The following is an 18,728-nucleotide window of genomic DNA, read 5'->3' as shown; positions in this document are numbered from 1 at the left end:
ATGTGGCGGCCGCTGATTGGCTGCACGCGGGCGGCGGCGGGAAGCGCGGGGCGTGCTGGGAGTTGTAGTTCCGCTCGTCGCCTCCCTGGTTGCCATGGGGACGGCGAGGCGCTGAGGGAAAGATGGCGAGGAGGCCGCGGGGGGAGCGCGCAGGAGGATGGGGCGGGCACAGGGACCCGGGGTGAGGCCTGGAGCTGCTCTGACGAGCCAGGAGAGCAGGAGGCTCAGGGGGAGATCGCCCAGAGCTGTCATAGAAGCGTGTGTTGGGTGTGTGTGGGGCGTGAGGCCTGGAGGTACCCTGCTAAGGGAGAGGGGGCGGCTGGGCCTGGAAAGGAGGTTCAGTCTGGAGAAGAGGAGGCTCAGGGGTGACTTTATGGCTCTCTCCAACTCCTGGAAGGAGACTGTGGCAAGGAGGGGTCGGCATCTGCTCCCAGTCAACAGCAATAGGACAAGAGGTGGGGGCCTCAATTTGCACCAGGGGAGGTTCAGGTTGGATGTTAGGAAACATTTCTTCTCAGAAAGAGTGGTGATGCGTTGGCACAGGCTGCCCAGCGAGGTGGGGGAGTCACCGTCCCTCCTGGAGGTGTTCCAGAACCGTGGAGATGTGGCACATGGCCTAAAGTGGTCACAAGCATGAGTAGATGGTTGGACTGGATGATCTGAGTGGCCTTTCCAACCTTAACAAATGGGCTACGTGTGTGGAGTGCAGCTGTAGGGGTTGTGTGGATGGATGTAGGGTCCACCTGTGTGTCAGTGAGTGTCAGTGTGTGCCCCCCAATGCCAACGTTTCACTGCCCATACCACACAGCAGGTGGCAGTTGTCCCAGGTACCATTACCACATGTGAACACTGTAGTCATGCTGTGCTGTGGGGTGTCAGAGCATGTCCAGGTGTGGAGATATCGTTATGGTGACACCTGGAGATTGTCACCTCCTCGTGCTACAAGATGGGAGGCTGCTGCCTGTGCATGGACGTAGAGGTTGGAAGGACTTCGTTCACACACAGTGACAAAATCCACAGTGTCTCCATCTCAGTGAAGGCATTCTTTGAGGGTCTCCAGGATGAAAGTGTTAATTGCTGACAGAGCACCTCCAAAGTTTAGCTGTGGGGTTTAGAAGGTGTGCAATTTGTCTCCCAGAGCCTTCTCAGATCACAGTAGAAAGGAGCAGGGGGAAGGAAGGTGGGCATGATGGTGATGGGTTAATGGAACTGATGATCTTAGTGATCTTTCCAGCCTTAACGATTCTGTGATTCTATAATGAGGGATGGATAAAGCAAAAAATCTCACAAACCATTGTCCACACAGCCTGACTCACACTCAGCATCTTGCTGTCCTGAGGTGGAAAATCATGCAATCCATGTAATGCCTCATTTACTCCTCCATTTTAAGAGAAGTGTGTCATTAACAGTGTTCCTTAGTGTACAAGCTGACTCATGACTACCCTTGCACTTCACTGTTTAAAGCAAGGTAATACTAGAAGCAGTGAAAAAATTAACCCACGTATTTGTTTCCCACTCTTTCCAGGAGTACTGCAATCAAGATGGCTACAGCAGGACTCTACAAAATGGCTGATGGGAGCAATTATGCAGCTAACTGCTTTCCTGCCAGGAACATTTTGCGCAACAGGAGAGGTGACACTTCTTTGAGAGCTGCTGGCAAAGTCATCCTGTAGCTCATGTGGGCAGATCTACCTTCCATGGGGTTGGTGAGCCAGTTAGAGGGAATATTCAGCAGTGGTTTTCTGTATCAACTTCATAGTGGATAACCCAGAGAACAGAACTTAAAACTGTGCCTAAAAAGTCTTAAAATTGATTAAAATCGATTTTAATCAATTGTATTGAATTGAATTGAAAGGGATGGAATATCTAGGGTGTCTGTTAAATATGTGCTCTAGCACACATCTCAGCATGATGGGCACATGGATAGCACCGTGTGGTTCTCCATCAGCTCTTCTGAGCTAGAGATTCTTCATGTTTGAGAGTAACATCTGTGAAGTGCTTAGAAATGGCAGAAATGTCTTCTGATGGTTGGGAAATAGTGGAGAGGTGTACCAGGCTGGTCAGGGGGCTGAGGCACGTGATCTTTGAGAAGTTGAAGGCACTGAGCTTGTTTTGTCTTGCCAAGACGAATACGAGAGCAGCTTGGTGCTTACAGCTGCAAAGAAAGCTGGAATACAATGAAGCCAGACTCTTCTTAATAGTGGCAGGCAGCATAAGGAGGTCAAAAATTGCAGCTGAGAGGTTTAGGTTGGACATTAGCAGAAACTTCTGGTAACTTCTGGAGGAGGTGCATGCTGAGTTAGAATCATAGAATTGTTTGAGTTGAAAGGGACCTTTGAAGTCCATCTGGTCCTACTCCCCTGCAATGGGCAGGGACACCTGCAGCTAGAATTGCCTTGGGAGATGGTGGAATTGCTGGACAAAGCCACCACTGGCTGATCTAGTGTTGCTGATAGTCTTGCTTTGGGAAGGAGATTGGACTTTTTTGGCTGTGGCTACAGCTTTATGTTGCTGTCTTAAGTATATGGTTACCAATCATTTTATATTCCACTATATGAGTTAAGTAGTAGGAAAAAATTCCTTGAAAGAGTGGTCAGGCAGTGGCACAGCTGCCTAGAGAGTGGGGGAGTCACCATCCCTGGAGGTGTTCTAGAATCATGGGGATGTGGCACTGAGGGAGGTGGTCAGTGGGGACTGGTGGGGTTGGACTTGGTGGTCTTGGAGGTCTTTCCCAACCTTAGTGATTCTGTGATTCAATTATTCGTAAAAAAGTTTGATTTTAAAATGATGGGTTTTGCTGCTGGGTTGAAACATGGAGTTGAGCCCCTTTGACAAAAGCACACTCAGAGCATTGTAAACTCACCTTGCCATCTCCTCTGCCTTGTTGTGTTGCTGTGCCAGAGGCTGGGCATTGCCTGCTGGCACACATAGCCACCCCACAGGCCTGGGCTGAGCAAGGAATCACCAGGGAGGCACCAGAGAAGAGGAGGAAGCCTCCAAGTGTTGCCTCTGCAGAAGAAAACGATGAAGACCATATCCTGGATGAGCCATTTCTGGTGAGTGCCCTTTCATTCCCCAACCCCCTGACACTTTCTCCCCACATGCTGTGACCCAAGGCAAAAATGAGGGAATCACTCAGTGAGGGAGGGAACAACTTGAGGTCTGGTTTTGGAGTCCAGGTCCCAGAATGAGAAAAGATTGCTCATGGACATGGTGCAGGGCTTAGCATTTGTGTTTGGTTTTGTTTTTTTTCCTTCCAGATGAAGCACCACTGTTTGAAGCACCCTTCTGACCTGTGCTCTGTGAACATAAGTGGTCAAAATCTGGTCTCTGTGAGTACTAGAGGCTCAATAAATGTCAATGTACTGCCTTAAAAATTGAAAAAAAAAAAACTATACCAGCACATAAGTGTGCAGAAATCAGGAAGAGCATGTTAGAACTGTGCATATGTATACTCAGTGATCCTTGTATGGCCCTTTCAGTGCAGGGTTTTCTATGATTCTGTGATATTTCCTGCACGGGAGGGTGAGCCAGCCAGCTGTGAGCAGGCCTGAATGTTTGCCATGTGAAACTTTGGCTCATGTCTTCATAACCAAATGACCATGGTCTTCACCAGCCGTAGCCTGTTCCCCATTTAAACCCACTTCACTTTGATTTTGAGGATGTTTCTCTCAGCTATGGTAGTTTGACTTCAGTAGCAACTTGTATTTGGGCTGGTGACAAAGACAAAAGGAACTGAGGTGCTGATAGCTTTGCAGTGTGTTTTTTAGGGTTCTGGCCTGTTGCTAGGAAGGACAGATGTGCTGTAGAATGGCTGAGTTTGGTGGGCCACACGTGGGCAGCAGTGAGGGCACAGAGGAGGCTTTGCTTTGGTAATCCAGGTCTTCTGGATGCCAACCACCAAATTAGCTGTGCTTCCCCCATGGGGATGCTCTCCATAGTCAGACAACCAATGGGAGATGTAATTAAGGGAAGTACTGTGATTTAGGCATTGTGAGAAACAGAAAGATTCAGTTGTTTCAGATCACCTTACAGCCAGAACTCTAATATATGTATATTTGAATATATCTTTCAGGCTAAAGAAGATGATTTTGAGAAATTTGATTGTGTTGCTTTTATAAACGCTGCTGAGAACCTGCTGACTTTGGGTAAGGGATTGCATTACTAAAAAAACTGCTTTTCAAGCTAGGTTGGCCTATGCTTGTCTAAACTCAGCTGAAATCCTTGCACCAACTCCCCACTGACTTTATCATCTGCAGCGATGATAACTGTGTGCCGCTGTGGTATCTGTTTTGTTACTAGAAAGCAAAGCTCTTTGCAAAGAAAATCCCCACTTAATACACTGAAACACTGAGTGAAGGAATGACTTGACCCAACAGCTCACTGGTAGAGCTGAGAGGTGAATCCAAATCCACTGACACCGAGCTCAGTTAAGGTGAAGAAGATGGAAGATCTGTTTATAACTAGTGAAACACATTAAGCTCAATGTGATGTCAGTGACTTCAAGCACTAATCCAATCTGGGTGGGAAACAAAGGCAAGAAAACAAACCAGATGTTGCAGGGACAGTTGTCTAATGGAGCTGGCATTTTCTTTCAAGCATGCCAAGTGATTATACTTGAATGTTACAGAATCCTGCTTGTTCATGCTGGTTTTGGTCCATTCCAGACCTGGACAGGACCTGGCTTGTTCTGTTACTGCTCTTCCTCAGTTGCTAAAATGTTTCACTCCTGCAGAGCCATTTCGGAAGTTTCCGGGGCTGCGGGAACTGGAACTTCCATTGAATGGACTGAGAAACCTGAAAATCACTCCTGGAGAGTTCAAGCATTTAGAAGTAAGTTGAGGGGGACCTGAGACTTCTTCATCTCCTCCCTAGCATAATGCTGAAGAATAACACAGCGTGGATGAGTATCCTTTCAGTGTGAGTTCTCTGAAGCTGTAGGATGATCCTCTCTTCCTGCTTCCTTTAAATCTGGGGTGCCCTTTCTGTTGTCCCTCGGGGATCTGCACATTTTGCTTCTCTCAGAGCCATCCCTCACAGATTGCCACTGCTCAGCCCTTTGCCATAGGACTCCTGGTGCCTGAGATCCTGGTTGCTGATGACCTGGAGAAGACAGCACAGCACTGAAAAGATTGATTGGAAAATTAAATTGATTTGGAAAGAGCCTTGAGCTCCTGCCAGGGAAATGCAACCTATTGTAATGTCTCCAAAAAAACTGGCCCTGTAGCACAATGGAAAGCATTAGGTATCCCCCTCAGTAAAGCCAGCTGTCTTGTTCTTTGTTTCCTTCAGGATCTGGATCTCTCCTACAATAACTTATCCCCCGAAGACATTTGGGTGTTGGGAGATCTCTCCCAGCTCAAGGTTCTTCGCTTGACAGCCAACGGACTTCGGTCTCTGCCTCCAGACCTGGCGGGCTCCTGGGGGTAAGTGCACACGCTTTGGTTTGGTTCCTGAGGTGCCAGTGGGTTACACAGAGGGGTGGGAAGCTGGATCCATGGGGCTGACCTGATGCTTTGAGCTGGGACCATGGTCACCCAGCACATCTTCTGTCCTTGGAGGCAGAGGGGGACTCAGAGACATGATTCAGCAGCTCTGTCTGCTGACCAAGCCACATGAGCAGGTCGCTGTTTACTCATCGTTAATTAGAGCCTTCCCAGTAGCTTAAGCACAGCCACCATGCCAAGGCACCCGCTGTTTTTGTCATGGTTGGAGATAAGGCACTGAGCTAGATGGTCAGATTCAATTTTAGGTGGGTTAGCAGTTTTCTATTTTAAAAATGCCAGCAGCCCCAGCCCTGTCTCCCATCAGAGTGAGCGGATACATCTCCCAGTGACAGCAGAGGATGTGTTTTTCACCTGTCTTTGCTTGACTATGTTATTAATGAGCCTCTTTGTATTCACAGCTCTGCTCATTTGAGATTTCAGTCTCTAGAGGTCTTGCTGCTGGATGACAACCGTCTGTCAGACCCGGGTGTCTTTGTGAGCCTGTCTCATCTCCGCAGGTAAGCAGGAACCTGGCAGCAGACAGTGCTGGCTGTTGGGGCTGTCAGCTGCTGCATGGGGACAGCCTTAAAATGGAAAACAAAATCTTTGTGATTCACTCAGATACTTCTCTGTTTACTCTTTCTAGCATTGCAAATGGGACTGAACAATAGCAAATGTCCTGCTGCAAAACACAGGCGGGCCAAAGCCAGCAGATGGCTGGTAACTCAGATCCTGCCCTGGATGTCTACTTATCTCTGGGTCTGATTTGAGAAACAGCTTTCTGCTTTTTCCCTTCTTTGCTCTGTTCTGTCCTTCCTATCAGTGCAGTGGCACTAGGAGAGGCTGCAGATAAGCTTCCCTTCTTTAATGTCAGCTTTTATGATTCAGAGAGGAGTCACTAGGAAAGGGAAGCTCAGCCAAGCTGTGGTGGGCTTGAGTACAGTGCAGGGAGCTCTGATGTTCACCTGGTGACACAGAGGTGGGACTTTTGTCTGCATTGTTGGCTCTGCCAAGATATTCCTGGAGGAAATGTCACACTGCCCATTGTGAGGCTGGGGGCTGGCATGCAGAGATTTGGGTTTCTAAGCCCTCCTGTGACCCAGGCAAGTGCACTGGTGATGTTATGCTTCTGTGGAAAAGGGGAATGTTGTTAGGGAAAGCCAGGAGGACCACGGCTCGTCAGAGCCATGGGTGATTTGATGAGCTGCCAGGATGTCTCCTTGTCTGTTAAATTCTCAACAACAGATGAGCTTCAGCTAGGTGACCCACAGGCTGGTGTGGGGGACTGAACTGATGGGCTTTAGGGGCAGCGTTGGACTGAGCCTACAGTTAGGATTTCATTTGTCAGGAGGGGCAATGGGGCAGCAGAATGGGGGTGTCAGTACAGTTCTGCAGTGCTGCCGGGCTGCCCAGTGGGGAGGCAGCTCAAGAGCCAGGACGAACAGATGGCTGTGTGAATACTGAAAGCAAAAGTGGAGTTTCCCATGCATTCCCTCTTCCGATAGCCTGAGAGAACTGAATCTGGACAGAAACAGGATTTCAGCAGTCCCCTACCTGCACCAAGCAGAGAGCATGCAGTTCTCCCTCCACCCTACGCTGGATGATGGCAGCTTCAGGGCAGAGTGGTATCAGTGCCTGGGCAGCCTTTGGCAGCAGCTGCAGCCGCCACAGCATGAGGCCATGGAGGTGCCAGCAGAGCTGGAAACGAAGAAAGGTCAGCTTGAAGACATCGAGTTACAGAACAACAGGGCTCCAGACAGGACTGGTGAGCAGCACACGCCTCTCCCTGCCCTTGCTGACACTGCAAGATGTTGCAGTGGGAGAGGGCTCAGTTACATTAAAAGTGAAACCTTTCCAGATCTGTGGGGTGTTTACTAGTGAGTGAAGCTGCTTGACAAAACAATGAAGGAGAGACATATGGCACTGGTTTTGACATCTCAGCTAACCTGTGCTACTGGGTGCTTACTGGACACAAATCTCCCCTTAGCTGGAGCACACTTTGCCACTGAGCCAGTTCCTGCCTGATGCTAACTTGCTTTTCCAGGGCAATCCCAACCTTGCCATAGTTGGGGCCAGCCCAGTGCTCAGCTTCATGTACTGGACATCAAAGCCTTCACTTTACTTGTGTTTTGTTGCAGAGGTCGTGTTTAATTCTGACTCTCAGGGATGCCCAATGCAGGTAAGAACCATTAGCTGAGCTGTGGTTTGGGGTGTGGGTTCCAAAATTTCCTCTCACCTCTCTCAGCTGAGTTTGAATAAACCCATCGGTTTGGCAAGTTACACTCTGAGTGCTGCAAGTAAGTATTGTCTGTCATCAGGGAGGTCAGGAGCAAGTTTTCTCTTAACCAAGATATATCTGAGCTTAAACTTTGCTAATGCAAACACTCAAACATATCCTTCCTATGTGGGAAAGTGCGCTCTGCAGTTCAGGTGGGGACTGAAGCTCAGGAGCCTGGAGTTCATTCATTCAGATTCAAGTTGTGTCTGGGCTCTGGAGGATGGTATCCTGATGGATGGGCTGTCTGCACTGATTTGCCCTTTTTCTCTTCTGGAGCAGAGCAGGCAGCAGTTGGGAAAGCACTGATCTCAACGTGCATTGAGGATGTGGAGATGTTGCCTTGTCCTGGAGAGCCTCTGGAGCATGTCTCACCCTCTTCCTTCTCTTTTTAGGGTGTTGCCAGGGAGGGATACCCACGTGCCTTGAAGACTCTGCCTGCTCTTTCCACGTGTAGAGACGTTTGTGCTCTCTTTCCTGTACTGGAACATCTCAGCCTGGCCTTCAACAAGGTGATTTGGGCCCTGTGTCTCTGGATAGGTGCAGAGAATCAGCTGCCCGAAGCTGGGGTTAGTGCCCCTGGAGATACCCTGGCCTCTGCTACAGAGCTCTCCCCAACCCTGTGTCCATCTGCCAGCCCGTGGGATCATCTCAGATACCCAGTATCTCTCAGGTGGGACAGGACACCTGTTTGGCAGCTGAATTGCTCTCAGGTTGTCTAAACCCCTGCACATTGTCATAGAATCATAGCCTAGATGTCCAAAATCCATCCAGCCTGGCTTTGGGGCACTGCCAGAAATGGGTACCTATGTGATGGGTGCCTTACCACCCTGAGAATTCATCAGTATTCATCAGAATAGAGGACTTCATCAGGAAATGGGGGATATGAAGGCCTGCCCTCCCCTTGGGCCGAGCCTTTGCTGGAGCTGCTCAGTGGAAGGCAATGCTCTCAGCATGCCCCAGTGGACAAGTACCATGCATTCACTTAACCTCCCCTTCCTGGTGCTTTTGGCTCCTGCCCCATACAGCAGAGGGATATGTTTTGGTGGGATTGGGGTGAAACTCTTCAGCCTCAGCTCAGAGACAGCTGCTCAGAGCAAATGGCAAACTGTTTTATCTTGCAGATTATGAATGAGACAGCCCTCTTACCTGTGGCTTTCTTCCCGCATCTGAAGCAGCTGACATTTCACAACAACCCTCTTACCACCACCCGCAGTGGTACAGTATGGGGACCAAGGGGTTTCCCAGAGTGGGTGCTGTTCCCTCGCTGGGACAGGGACTCCCTTCTCATTCAGCATTTGGACGCTGCTGTGCTGACCCAGGTCCCCAAGGAGGTGCTTTAATCCTTGCTAACGAGCAAAGCAAACAGCAGTGCCCTGTTTGCAGTACCCTGTTGCAGCTCCTGGTCCCACTGGAGCTCAACAGCCCAACCACAACTGCAGCAGCGCAGCCTCAGGCTAAATTTTGCTGCCTGCAGCCCTCGTGCACCCCTGCTCCTTACAGGGCACCCACCTCTGCTGACCCGGCTCCTCCAGCAGAAGTTGGGGATTCAACTTGTTCACCACAAGAGCCCAGCTGCAAGGAGGTGGCACTTCTCCATCCCTCTCAAAGCCAGCCGCAAGGTGAGGCAGGGCAGGGTGCACAGCAGACTTTGTCCTAAGGCAGAGACTGAACCATGGCTATGGTACTTGGGGTAGGATTGCCTGGGACCCAGATTGCTGGGGGTAAGGGAAGAACTTGTGGGCTACGTGGATCCCCATGGGGTTGGTAGGATGGAGGAAGGGAAGGGGTGGGGAGGGTTCTCACTTCTCAATTCTTCCCTCCGTGCCCACACAGGATTCAGAACTGAGACTTTGGGTCCAGCCATGCCCATCAGCCTTAGCTGAAGGGCTGATTGCTGAGGAACTGAAGCTGCTGTGGGGTGTTCCTGCAGCTGGGGCACTCCCTGTCCCCTAAGAAATAGCCTCCAGCCATGGGGTCCAACCCAATGCTGATGCTTGCAGCAGTGTGCATGAACGCTGCTGTGTCCTCCCAGGTCTCATCTCATCTCCCCAAAGTCAAGAAGCAGCCGCTAATGCTGGAAGCTCCTGCTGAAGCCTTCATCTGGAGACCACTCCCAGCCATGGTGGAGGCTGCAGGACGAGCTGCACCTCTGATCTCACTCCAGCCACTGCCTCCCATCAGCTCCATGCCAGCAGTGGGGCATGGGGAACGTGACCCCAGGACTCCCAGCACAGCCCAGGAGGACGTTGAAGCCTTCTTCATGACACAGGTGTGCGAGGCTGGGCCACTGCTGCACGGGTATTCAGGTCTCATCTCTTTGTGGACAGATCTGCACTTCCTATGCGACTGAATGATGTGCAGGCACTGTGGGCACCAGTGTACCAGTGCTTATAATCCTCCTTTGACTGCAAGGGATTTAAGTGTGGAAATGCTAACAGAAAAGCAGGAATGTAATGCTGTGAATGAAAACAAGGTGGCACTGGGCTGTGCTGCGTGGTGGGTATTCCCAAATGCAGAGAGCTCCTCAGTCCAGCATTGTCCCTGCAGCACCTGCAGGAAAACTCCCTCTTCTTGTTCACCACGGCAACTTTTGGGTTTAATTTTCCTTGGGATTGTAAGTCTGCATTGGGATGGGGCTGGCCCCTCCCCCCCATGCCTGGTTCCACCAAGCACGTTGGGACAAGGTGGCGGCTGCATGGCTCAATGCCACCAAGAGGCACCTCTGCACAGCAGGACAGGCTCTGACTGACCTCATCACCTGGACTGGTGGCCAAGAGCTGCCGCCAAGTCCTTTCTTTTGCTGCTTTGAGGTGGAGGATGACTCCAAGCCCTTGCTGCAACCCATGGCAGAGGACAGGCTGGAGAAGAGGAGCAAGCAGAGGGAGGAAGGCAGCTCCTGGGCTGTTCCAGAACGGTACAAGGGCTATGAGGAGCTGCTCGGTGGAGACACTGACCCAGATTTTATTGAGCCAGTTGGTGAGTGAGCAGGGCTGGGCGGCCTTGCTTAGAAAACCCTTGGCAGGTTGATGAGCAGTGTAGTCTGCTCTGCCCAAGAAAGAAGCACAAAAAGCTGTTGGTGTCTCATTTTCCCTTTGGTTCACAGGGATACAGAAGAATGTGCAGGCACTCTACTATGTCCTGAAGCACCCCCTGGTGTACCGGGATGCCAAGCCACGACTGGACAGCATGCAGAAGCCCTACGTGCCTCAGAAAAAGGTGAAGAGCCCAAGCTATAAAGGGAGGGAACACTTGCACTGGTGGTGTTGGTGTCTATCACAACCCATGTGCTGCAAAGGGTGGCAAGGAACAGGGGTTGTGGTAAAATGACAGTCCCTGCAGCTACAGCGCAGCTTTGGGGTCTTGGAAAGCTTGTTCAGTGTTGCTTAATACACTGATAATCTTCGATCACAGTTTAAAATGGATCAGTTGGTCCAAAAGAAAGTGTCCCCCACCCACCTCCTGCAGAAGCACAGGTTTGGGTTAGAATTACAGAATTGAATCATAGAATCATTCAGGTTGAAAAAGACCTGAATGAAAAGAGATCCCCAAGCCCAACCCCAAGCCATCCCCACCATGCCCATGCCCACTGACCACGTCCCCAAGTGCCACATCTCCAGGGTTTCTGAACATCGTTAGTTTGGGAGAGGGGCAGGAGAAGGAGGTGGAGGAGCATCACTTGGGAGGAAGGCATGCTGCAGCCTCCTCTCTTCCTCACAGCGTGGGAGGATGCCTGACCCTCCTGCTAGAAAGACGAAAGCAGAAGTCCTGGAAGGAATCCTGGTGGCCATGAGGAACACCTCAACTGTCACCAATATCCCCTTGGGTATGTTCTCATGCCTCCCATATCTGCTCTTCATGTCACCATAGAGACAGGATGTGAACATACGGGTGTTCCTGAGCTCAGCCCTAACTCCCAGTTATGGGGAATGGAGGCTCTCCCAATTGCTGCAGCCTCATCTCACATCCCTGAGCCCCTCAGCCAAAAAACACTGGACAGTGATGTTCTCTAGCTATGGGCTAACAGAGAAGTAAATGCAAAGCAGACACTGCTGCAGTCTCTTGGCTGTACAGCTGGAGTAACCCTACCCCAAACCCGACTGTCAGGGGAAAAAGTGTATTTGCCCCTGAGATGAAGCAATGGGGCTCTGAGCACTGGCCAAGTTTGATCTCTGTCCCAGCCCCTATAGTGGTACAATACTGAGCTGCTAGTACAAGCCCACTACCCAGCTGCTCTTCAGTGCTTTTCTGGGGAAAGAGTGCTGGAAATAGTAGAAATTGAGTCACACATTCTGCAGTCTCTAGCAAGAGCCACTGCCCGGCTTGAATCCAGCCCTGCAGCCGCACAGACACCTGTCTGCACTCTGGGATTGCTCAAGATTCCTCCCATCCCTGTCCCCATCCCTTATGCTGTTAGGACGGGAGGGCTGGGGCTGTTGGCATACAGGGAAGCAGGAGGGAAATTCAAATATTGGAGAGCTATGATTGAGAGGAGCCAGTGCTCTGCTTGCACCTTTTCCAGCATCTGCTTTGCACAAGAGGAAATCCAGCCCCAAGACATACCAGGAGGCACTGAGGCTGATGGAGGAGCTCCAGGAGGTGTTTAAGACCAGCAAGGAGCTGGCCCCACGCACGACCAGGCTTTGGGACGAGGTACCAGTGGTCAAAGCACTTCTTGCAGCTTCCAAGCAGAGGAGATCCAAACAGCTGCTGCTGCCAGGGAAGAAAGTGTCCAAGAAGGTGCCCAAAGTGAAGACCACTGCATGGGCAGGGATTGGATAAAGCACCTCACACCTTTTTCCTCTCAGATAAAATGTACATTATTACTTGTGACTTGTTTGGAGCCATTTTTCCTCTCCTGAGGTTGGAAAACCAAATGCAGTGAAGAGGTTCACCTGAGGCTTTCAGCCAACAAATTCCAGCTTGAAAGCACAAAAACATCTGAAATACTTCAGTGGTAGCGCACGAGAATGGTGTGTTTGCTCACTGTCATGCTCTGCAACTACTGTAAACAAGGTGTGTGCTCCCTACCTCTGCACCAAACAATCCCTGGGCGTCACAGGGTGCCTCTGGCAGCAGTGCACAGTGCGGGGACAGCACAGCCCCGTCCGCATCCACCTGCTCTCAGCAAGGTCACGGTGTTCCTGTCCTCACCACAGGGCTCTGCCTGCTGGACCTGAACGCTCTCAGGGAGCTGAGCCGAGCACAAAACAGGCATTAATAACCCAAACCCACCTATTGAAAACAGCTGTGGCAGTGTAATCCAAGGAGACAAGTGATGGGGAACTGTGGAGGAAAAGCACTCCCCACCACCTGCTCACACCTACATGAAGAATGTCATTACACTCACCTTTGCTATTATTATTATTATTTGCAAAATATTAATCAACAACTGCACTTGGTCACAGGCACCTGGAATCTGCACAGAGCAGGCAGCAGTGGAATCACTACGGTTTCCCCGCGCAACAATTTCAGCACAGCCAGGCAGCTCACTGTCAGAACCTGGTTTTATTCTGCTTTAACCTCGGCCTTTGCCCTGCAGTTAAAGTCCTCGATGCTGTTAAAAGGTACACAGGATTTGTACACGGTTGGCATGTTTCTGTTTTGTGACAATTTTTCACAAGCAGGATTTACTCTGTTCCAAATGACAGAAGCCACAACATGACGGACTCTGCATGTCATTTACCCACACATTTACACATGCAAGTCAACAGTCTTTGAGCAACTTCCATCACTTTTAAAACATTCAGATGAAGCCACAGTGGTTCAGCTGAGACCCAAAATGACCGTAGTCTCTCACCGCACCGGTGCTCCGATGGCAGCGGAGGAGAACACTAAAGCACGATTTAAAGCATATTGGAAAAAAGTGTAGCAACATCGATATTTGTTTCAAACAGTTTGACAGTAAACACCAAGAAAACCAGGCATACATGAAACCTTTTGTCATCAGTTGAAGATTTTCCTGTTTGCATAGTGAGTAGCTAGTTCTAGGGCTGTTCTGATGTGTTGCCGTGCTTTGAAGATACAGGGAAGATAAAAGTTTGCGTCAGAACTGCACTGCGCATGGAGATGGCTCCAGTGCTGAGCTGGTGCACGGAGCAGTGCTCCAGGAAATGCCCCGCAGCTCGCTGTCATGGTGACATCCCAACTGTCATGGTGACATCCCAGCAGTCATGGTGACATCTCACACTGTCATGATTACATCCAGACCTCCACAGTGACATCCCAGTCATTGATATCCTACACTGTCACATCCCAACAGTCATGGTGATATCCGACATCATCATGGTGACATCCCAGACCATCATGGTGACACCCCAGACAGCCACGGTGACACAGAAACAATCCTTGGTGGGCCCTGGTTTTCCTGTGGGATCATTTCCAGTGGGATCCCTGTTAGGGATGCTGGGGGATGGGTACTGTAGGGTCAGGAGATGGTGAAGAGCTGGGAACCCTGTGGAGCCACTGCCCCTGGAGCAGCTCTGAATGCTTCAGTTTAACGTTGGCGATAGTCTTTAAGGCTCCTACCTCCTCCTTGCTCTCATTGATACAATACAAAGAAGCGCTTGTTCAAGCTATACTTCATGACTACTGTGCACTGCATGTACAATAGCATTGGAAGAAAAATACTGACAATATAGAACAACATCATACAATCATCTTGCATCATCCTTTCTTTTGGCACTTTTCCTTTGTTTCTCTCTTCTCATTGACTCTGATCAGGAACCATTCTGTACATCTGATCCCATGCAGAGGGCTCCAAAGCGTCCGAGCTGCTTTGCAGAGTCAGGCGGCGTCTTTGGCAGATTTGGTCGCTGGGTGATGGCACCCCACTCCCAGGGAGGTGCAGGATGGTGGGACATTGTGAGGGGACACCCAGGTGCCAGTGCTGTCCCAGGGGCTGCTCCCAGTCCCCAAGAGGAGGTGACGGCAGGAAGGATGAGGAAAGAAGAAGGAGCTGCTTCCCAGGAGGTGCAAACCAATGGTTGGTTCCATCTCAGGGCCTCTGCAGATCCTGTGCTGCACCCAGCGCTCAGCAAGAGGTATTCCGCTTCTCCACTGGTGTTGTTTGTGGCCACCACCTGCCCATTACAGCAGGGGAGGCCGGGGATTTCTTCTCTTATCCGTGAAATGATACACCACTCCTTTTTGTGCAAGCTACAGACAACATTTGGAGGTCTCCTTCCATCCCAGCGCAGGTGGGGCTGGGTTTTAAGAGAGCCAGCTGCTGCCGAAGCCATATATTTAATACATAAATATTTATGTAACTCGTCTTTTTTTTTTTTTTAAAAAGATATTTAAGAAGACACTGGCCTGGTGCATTGGGCTCCAAAATCGTTCTTAAAAGGGGAAAGAAAGGATACATTCAGCGTGGAAACCCCACAGAAATGTGGGTTTTGGTGTACACGTTTGCTCCGAGTGCTGAGAACCAGAAAAGAGAAAGGAGGAAACTGTTCAGGGCTCCAGGATTAACCATGAGCAAGGGGCAGCGACAAGATGTAAAATTAACAGGAAAATTTAACTCATGGGAGGAGAAAAAATAGCTGTGAGTTTCCATCCTGAGCTTGTTCTATAGAAACCACTGTGGAGGGCAAATTCAGGCTGTTGCTGTTGATCTCCACATCGCTCTTCTAGGTCAAATCAGGGCTCCAACTGCTCCGTTTTCTTCCAATTCAATACATGATTCGAGTCCAAAGAGCCGTGAGGGAGCAGGGATGGTCCCAGAGATCAGGGAGCATCCAGTTAGTGTGTGAAGGAGATACGGATATAGATCTATATATTACGGAATCACTGCTATAAGCTTTCTCAAAACAAAAGTGTCAATCTGTTGAAATATAGTATTTAAAATATATAAATTTTATCCATTAAAATATAAGTTTTCTTTAAAAAAAAAAAAAAAAATCCAGTTCCATTAGGAAAAGGCGCCAGGGCCCTTGCAGTCACACAAGGACGCGGAAGAGAAAAATAAAATCAGTTCCTTTTTTTCCTTTTTGTTTTTAAAGAGGAAGACATTCAGCCGTTTTTTAGATAGGAGGAATTTGGGCAACGACAATTCTCTGGGATTGGTCACAGCGAGCTGTCCCATGCTTCAGGTCCATCCTGCAAAACTTGTCCCCCAGCACTGGTGTTCCCCCGAACACACTGCAAAGCAGCACCCGTAGATGGAGCTGAGCTGATTCTTCCTGAGCCCAGTTCCTTGCAAGAACCCAAGGATCACTTTGGATGATGGGGAAGAGAGGGGAAAGGGAGGAGAGCCCAGAGTGTGGATGTCATCAAAGGCACAACTCTACCCCACCAAGCCCAACAGCTCCTCCAGCTTCCGGCAGCCCCATGCCCAACCTTATACCTTGAAGAAGCTTTGTGCAGCACATTGCTTACCTGAGATGCTAGTGGTTTAAGCAATGGGGAGGGTAGCTTGTACTGCTTGCACCCCAGGGTAGGAGGACTGGGCTCCCATCCCATCCCTGTTGCACTCACCGTGTGTTGGGAGAGGCCAGCCATGCTCCCTGCGCTGCACCTACATGTTGCCCAGAGCCGGCAGTGCCTGTCCCCTCCTTCCCAACATCAGGGCAGCATTTGCTTCTCTGGGCTTCAACATTTAGCAGGGACAGGGCGAAAACCTGGGAGAAAAGCTGCATTGTTCCTTGGGTCGCAGTGCTCAGAGGATGGCTCCCAGCTGCTCTCTGCCCCATCATTAACATGAACACACAAGTTCCTATAATGCTTTTCTATAAAAACCTGATTTTACATTTTTTTTTTCACTGCATTTGGCCTTCTACTTGTAGAAGACAACCTCTGATCTGCACTGCTGGTGCAGCCAGCGAGATACATTCATTGGTCAGCACTGCAGGTGGATCCCCTGGTCCCTCCTGCAAATCCCAGGATGGGACCAGCCTGGTTTCCTCTGTAAGCAGAGCTCCGATTTCTCCTGGAATATGGACATGGTAATGAATGGATGAGGTCCTCCATGGAACAGCTGAGGCTGGAAGGGACCTCTGAGTCCCACCCAGTGGGGACCAGGGTGCCCAGGACCCAGGCTGCCTGTGCAACCAATCCTTCCAGCCAGGACAACCACCAGCTGCAATGCAGTGCATTTGCAGGATGCCAGACCTCTCTCAGACCAACGGACCAGCCAGGCTGGAGGAACTTTTCCTCTTTTGTTTAAATCTGGAAGGACTCTGGCTTCTCTTTGAACTGGACCTCGAATGTCTTACCACCGAAATGAAAAACGACAGCGTGGGTGGAAGTATGACAAAAAATAGCTTTCCTGTAAGATAATTTGATAAACCTCATCGTCCTCTAGAAAGGCAACATCGTCCACCAGTGCTACTTGGCACCCAGAGTGCTCTTTGACCGCAGCAGGTACCGATCCACCCTGACTTTCCGCCTATCCACTGTCCTGTTCTCACTGTCGAAGATGCGCTGCAGGTGCAGGGCCAACCTCCTGTCCTCCTCCTCCTGCTGCAGCTTCTGCTCCACCTCCCGCACCAGGCGCTCTTCCAAGCCTGGCTCCCCTGCTGTGTGCCTCAGTCTTTTGACAGAGCCGTTGTGCTCCAAGTGCTTTGTTTTGCAGCGTCTCTTCCGTCCCCGTCGTAACGCTGGTGGTTGTTCACTGATGATGTTCTCAACGGAGTTGCAGGTGTTGTTCTGCACGTTGATCAGCTCACTGTTGTTCAGGCATTTCAGCTGCTTCTTCCCTGACAGAACCCCCAGAGTGCTGCTGTCCGGCACCCCCATGATCCTTCTGCTCAGCGCTTTGGGGCCAAGATTAAGACAGGATTTGTCCGTGAACATGTTGGCTTTGACATCGGGGGTTTCGGAGACACGTGCATGCAATGGGGCTGCATTCAATCGCATCTCTGGTTCAGCACTGTTGTCTGTTGTTAAGGCCTGGGAATCCCTGTTCCTCTCGCTTCCTCTCTTCATTTCGCTGATGGAAGGAAGGAAATCCAGCTCAGGGTGAGGGTCTCCTGTCACATCTGGCAGCAGCTGATCATCCTGAATCTGGGAATGCTCCTTATGGGTGATGTCAGGAAGTGTAACGTCCTCCCCGGGCTCCGAAGCCAATGACGTAAGGGTCGCTTTAGAGAGAGTCTTTTTAATCTGGCGCTCCTGAAAGATCTGCTCCCATTTCTTCAGTATTCTGGGGCTGGCCTCGTAGGTGGTTGGTTTCTGCAGGCTCCGGCTGAGGTTCCTTGGAGTGGATTTTATGATGAGAGGGCTGAGGACACGGCCATCAGGAAGCCTTTTGGGAGGCGTGCACGGCGAGCAGACGATGGGCTTGAAGTGGTTGAGCTCTTCTGAGATGCTGTCGTTGCTCTCAGGGCTGATGGATCGCTCTGGTTTGTGCAGGGCCGAGAGAGATGATGCAGGGTTGAGGAGTGGGCGCTTCTCTGCTGTCAGGTCTGGGGCAGAGAGGCAGCGGTTGTTCTGGGTGGAGGAGAGGACTCCCAGCAGAGGTGTTGTTGCACTGGTGATGGGTGGGACCTGCAAGGCAAGGTTTGGCTGCTCAACAAGCTTGTCACGGAGAAGGGAACGGTCAAATATGGGCAAGGAGAAGGGGGGAAATGTGGCATGGGGTTGAAGCTCAGCTCCTCCTCTATGCAGTCTGGTTACAGCATGTGTCACCACCAACACTGGACATAAGCAAGATCCCAGCACCATCACAGAATCACAAAATGGTTTGAGTTGGAAGGGGCCCATAAAGGCCATCTGATCCTACTCTCTGCAGTGCACAGGGACACTCACAGCTCCATCAGTTCTCAGAGCCCATTCCCTGACCTTGGGTGTCTCCACGAACAGGGCATCCACACCTCTGTGAGCAAACTGTGCCAATGCTTCACCATCCTTACCAGAACAAAGAACTTCCTTCTATCCAATCTAATATCTGAGTCTCAAATTTATTTTAGTGTTAGAAATGCTCTTTGGGCCACTGGGATAGGGCAAATGGCAACCCTTCAGTTGGA

General features: G+C 50.4%; 2 protein-coding genes across 6 annotated transcripts in view; one reads left to right on the top strand and one right to left on the bottom strand.

Moving 5' to 3' along the window:
- Positions 1-91: 91 nt before the first annotated feature.
- XRRA1 (X-ray radiation resistance associated 1) lies at positions 92-15,045 on the top strand. 4 transcript variants are annotated; one of them, XM_040659366.2, is made up of 18 exons: positions 92-181; positions 1,526-1,632; positions 2,902-3,056; positions 3,261-3,332; positions 4,076-4,148; positions 4,736-4,833; positions 5,293-5,426; positions 5,906-6,004; positions 6,992-7,200; positions 7,625-7,665; positions 8,157-8,273; positions 8,886-8,979; positions 9,265-9,383; positions 9,797-10,033; positions 10,575-10,740; positions 10,868-10,980; positions 11,482-11,587; positions 12,284-15,045. In XM_040659366.2, the coding sequence occupies exons 1-18, from the start codon at positions 123-125 to the stop codon at positions 12,541-12,543; spliced, it is 2,259 nt and encodes a 752-aa protein (XP_040515300.1). In that variant the 5' UTR covers positions 92-122; the 3' UTR covers positions 12,544-15,045. The 4 variants fall into 4 exon arrangements, with proteins under 4 accessions (XP_040515300.1, XP_001233004.4, XP_040515310.1 ...); XM_001233003.7 differs by having other exon boundaries at positions 6,992-7,251; XM_040659376.2 differs by having other exon boundaries at positions 92-455; positions 6,992-7,251.
- RNF169 (ring finger protein 169) overlaps positions 13,251-18,728 on the bottom strand; it is a 23,318-nt gene continuing 17,840 nt past the window's right edge. For both annotated transcript variants that reach the window (XM_015281014.4, XM_040659396.2), the window contains exon 6: positions 13,251-18,249. In XM_015281014.4, the coding sequence (XP_015136500.2) occupies positions 17,089-18,249 (1,161 nt within the window). In that variant the 3' untranslated portion in view covers positions 13,251-17,088. The remainder of the gene's footprint in view (positions 18,250-18,728) is intronic.

Source organism: Gallus gallus, chromosome 1 (genome assembly GCF_016699485.2).
Source record: "Gallus gallus isolate bGalGal1 chromosome 1, bGalGal1.mat.broiler.GRCg7b, whole genome shotgun sequence".
NCBI lineage: Eukaryota > Metazoa > Chordata > Aves > Galliformes > Phasianidae > Gallus > Gallus gallus.
This window is presented reverse-complemented; position numbering and strand designations above follow the sequence as displayed.

Coding starts and splice junctions, on each gene's coding strand:
- XRRA1 (XM_001233003.7), top strand. CDS start 123: ATGGCGAGGAGGCCGCGGGGGGAGCGCGCAGGAGGATGGGGCGGGCAC. Junction 6,005..6,991: donor AGCCTGTCTCATCTCCGCAG/GTAAGCAGGAAC, acceptor CTCTTCCGATAG/CCTGAGAGAACTGAATCTGG. Junction 8,274..8,885: donor TCAGCCTGGCCTTCAACAAG/GTGATTTGGGCC, acceptor TTTATCTTGCAG/ATTATGAATGAGACAGCCCT.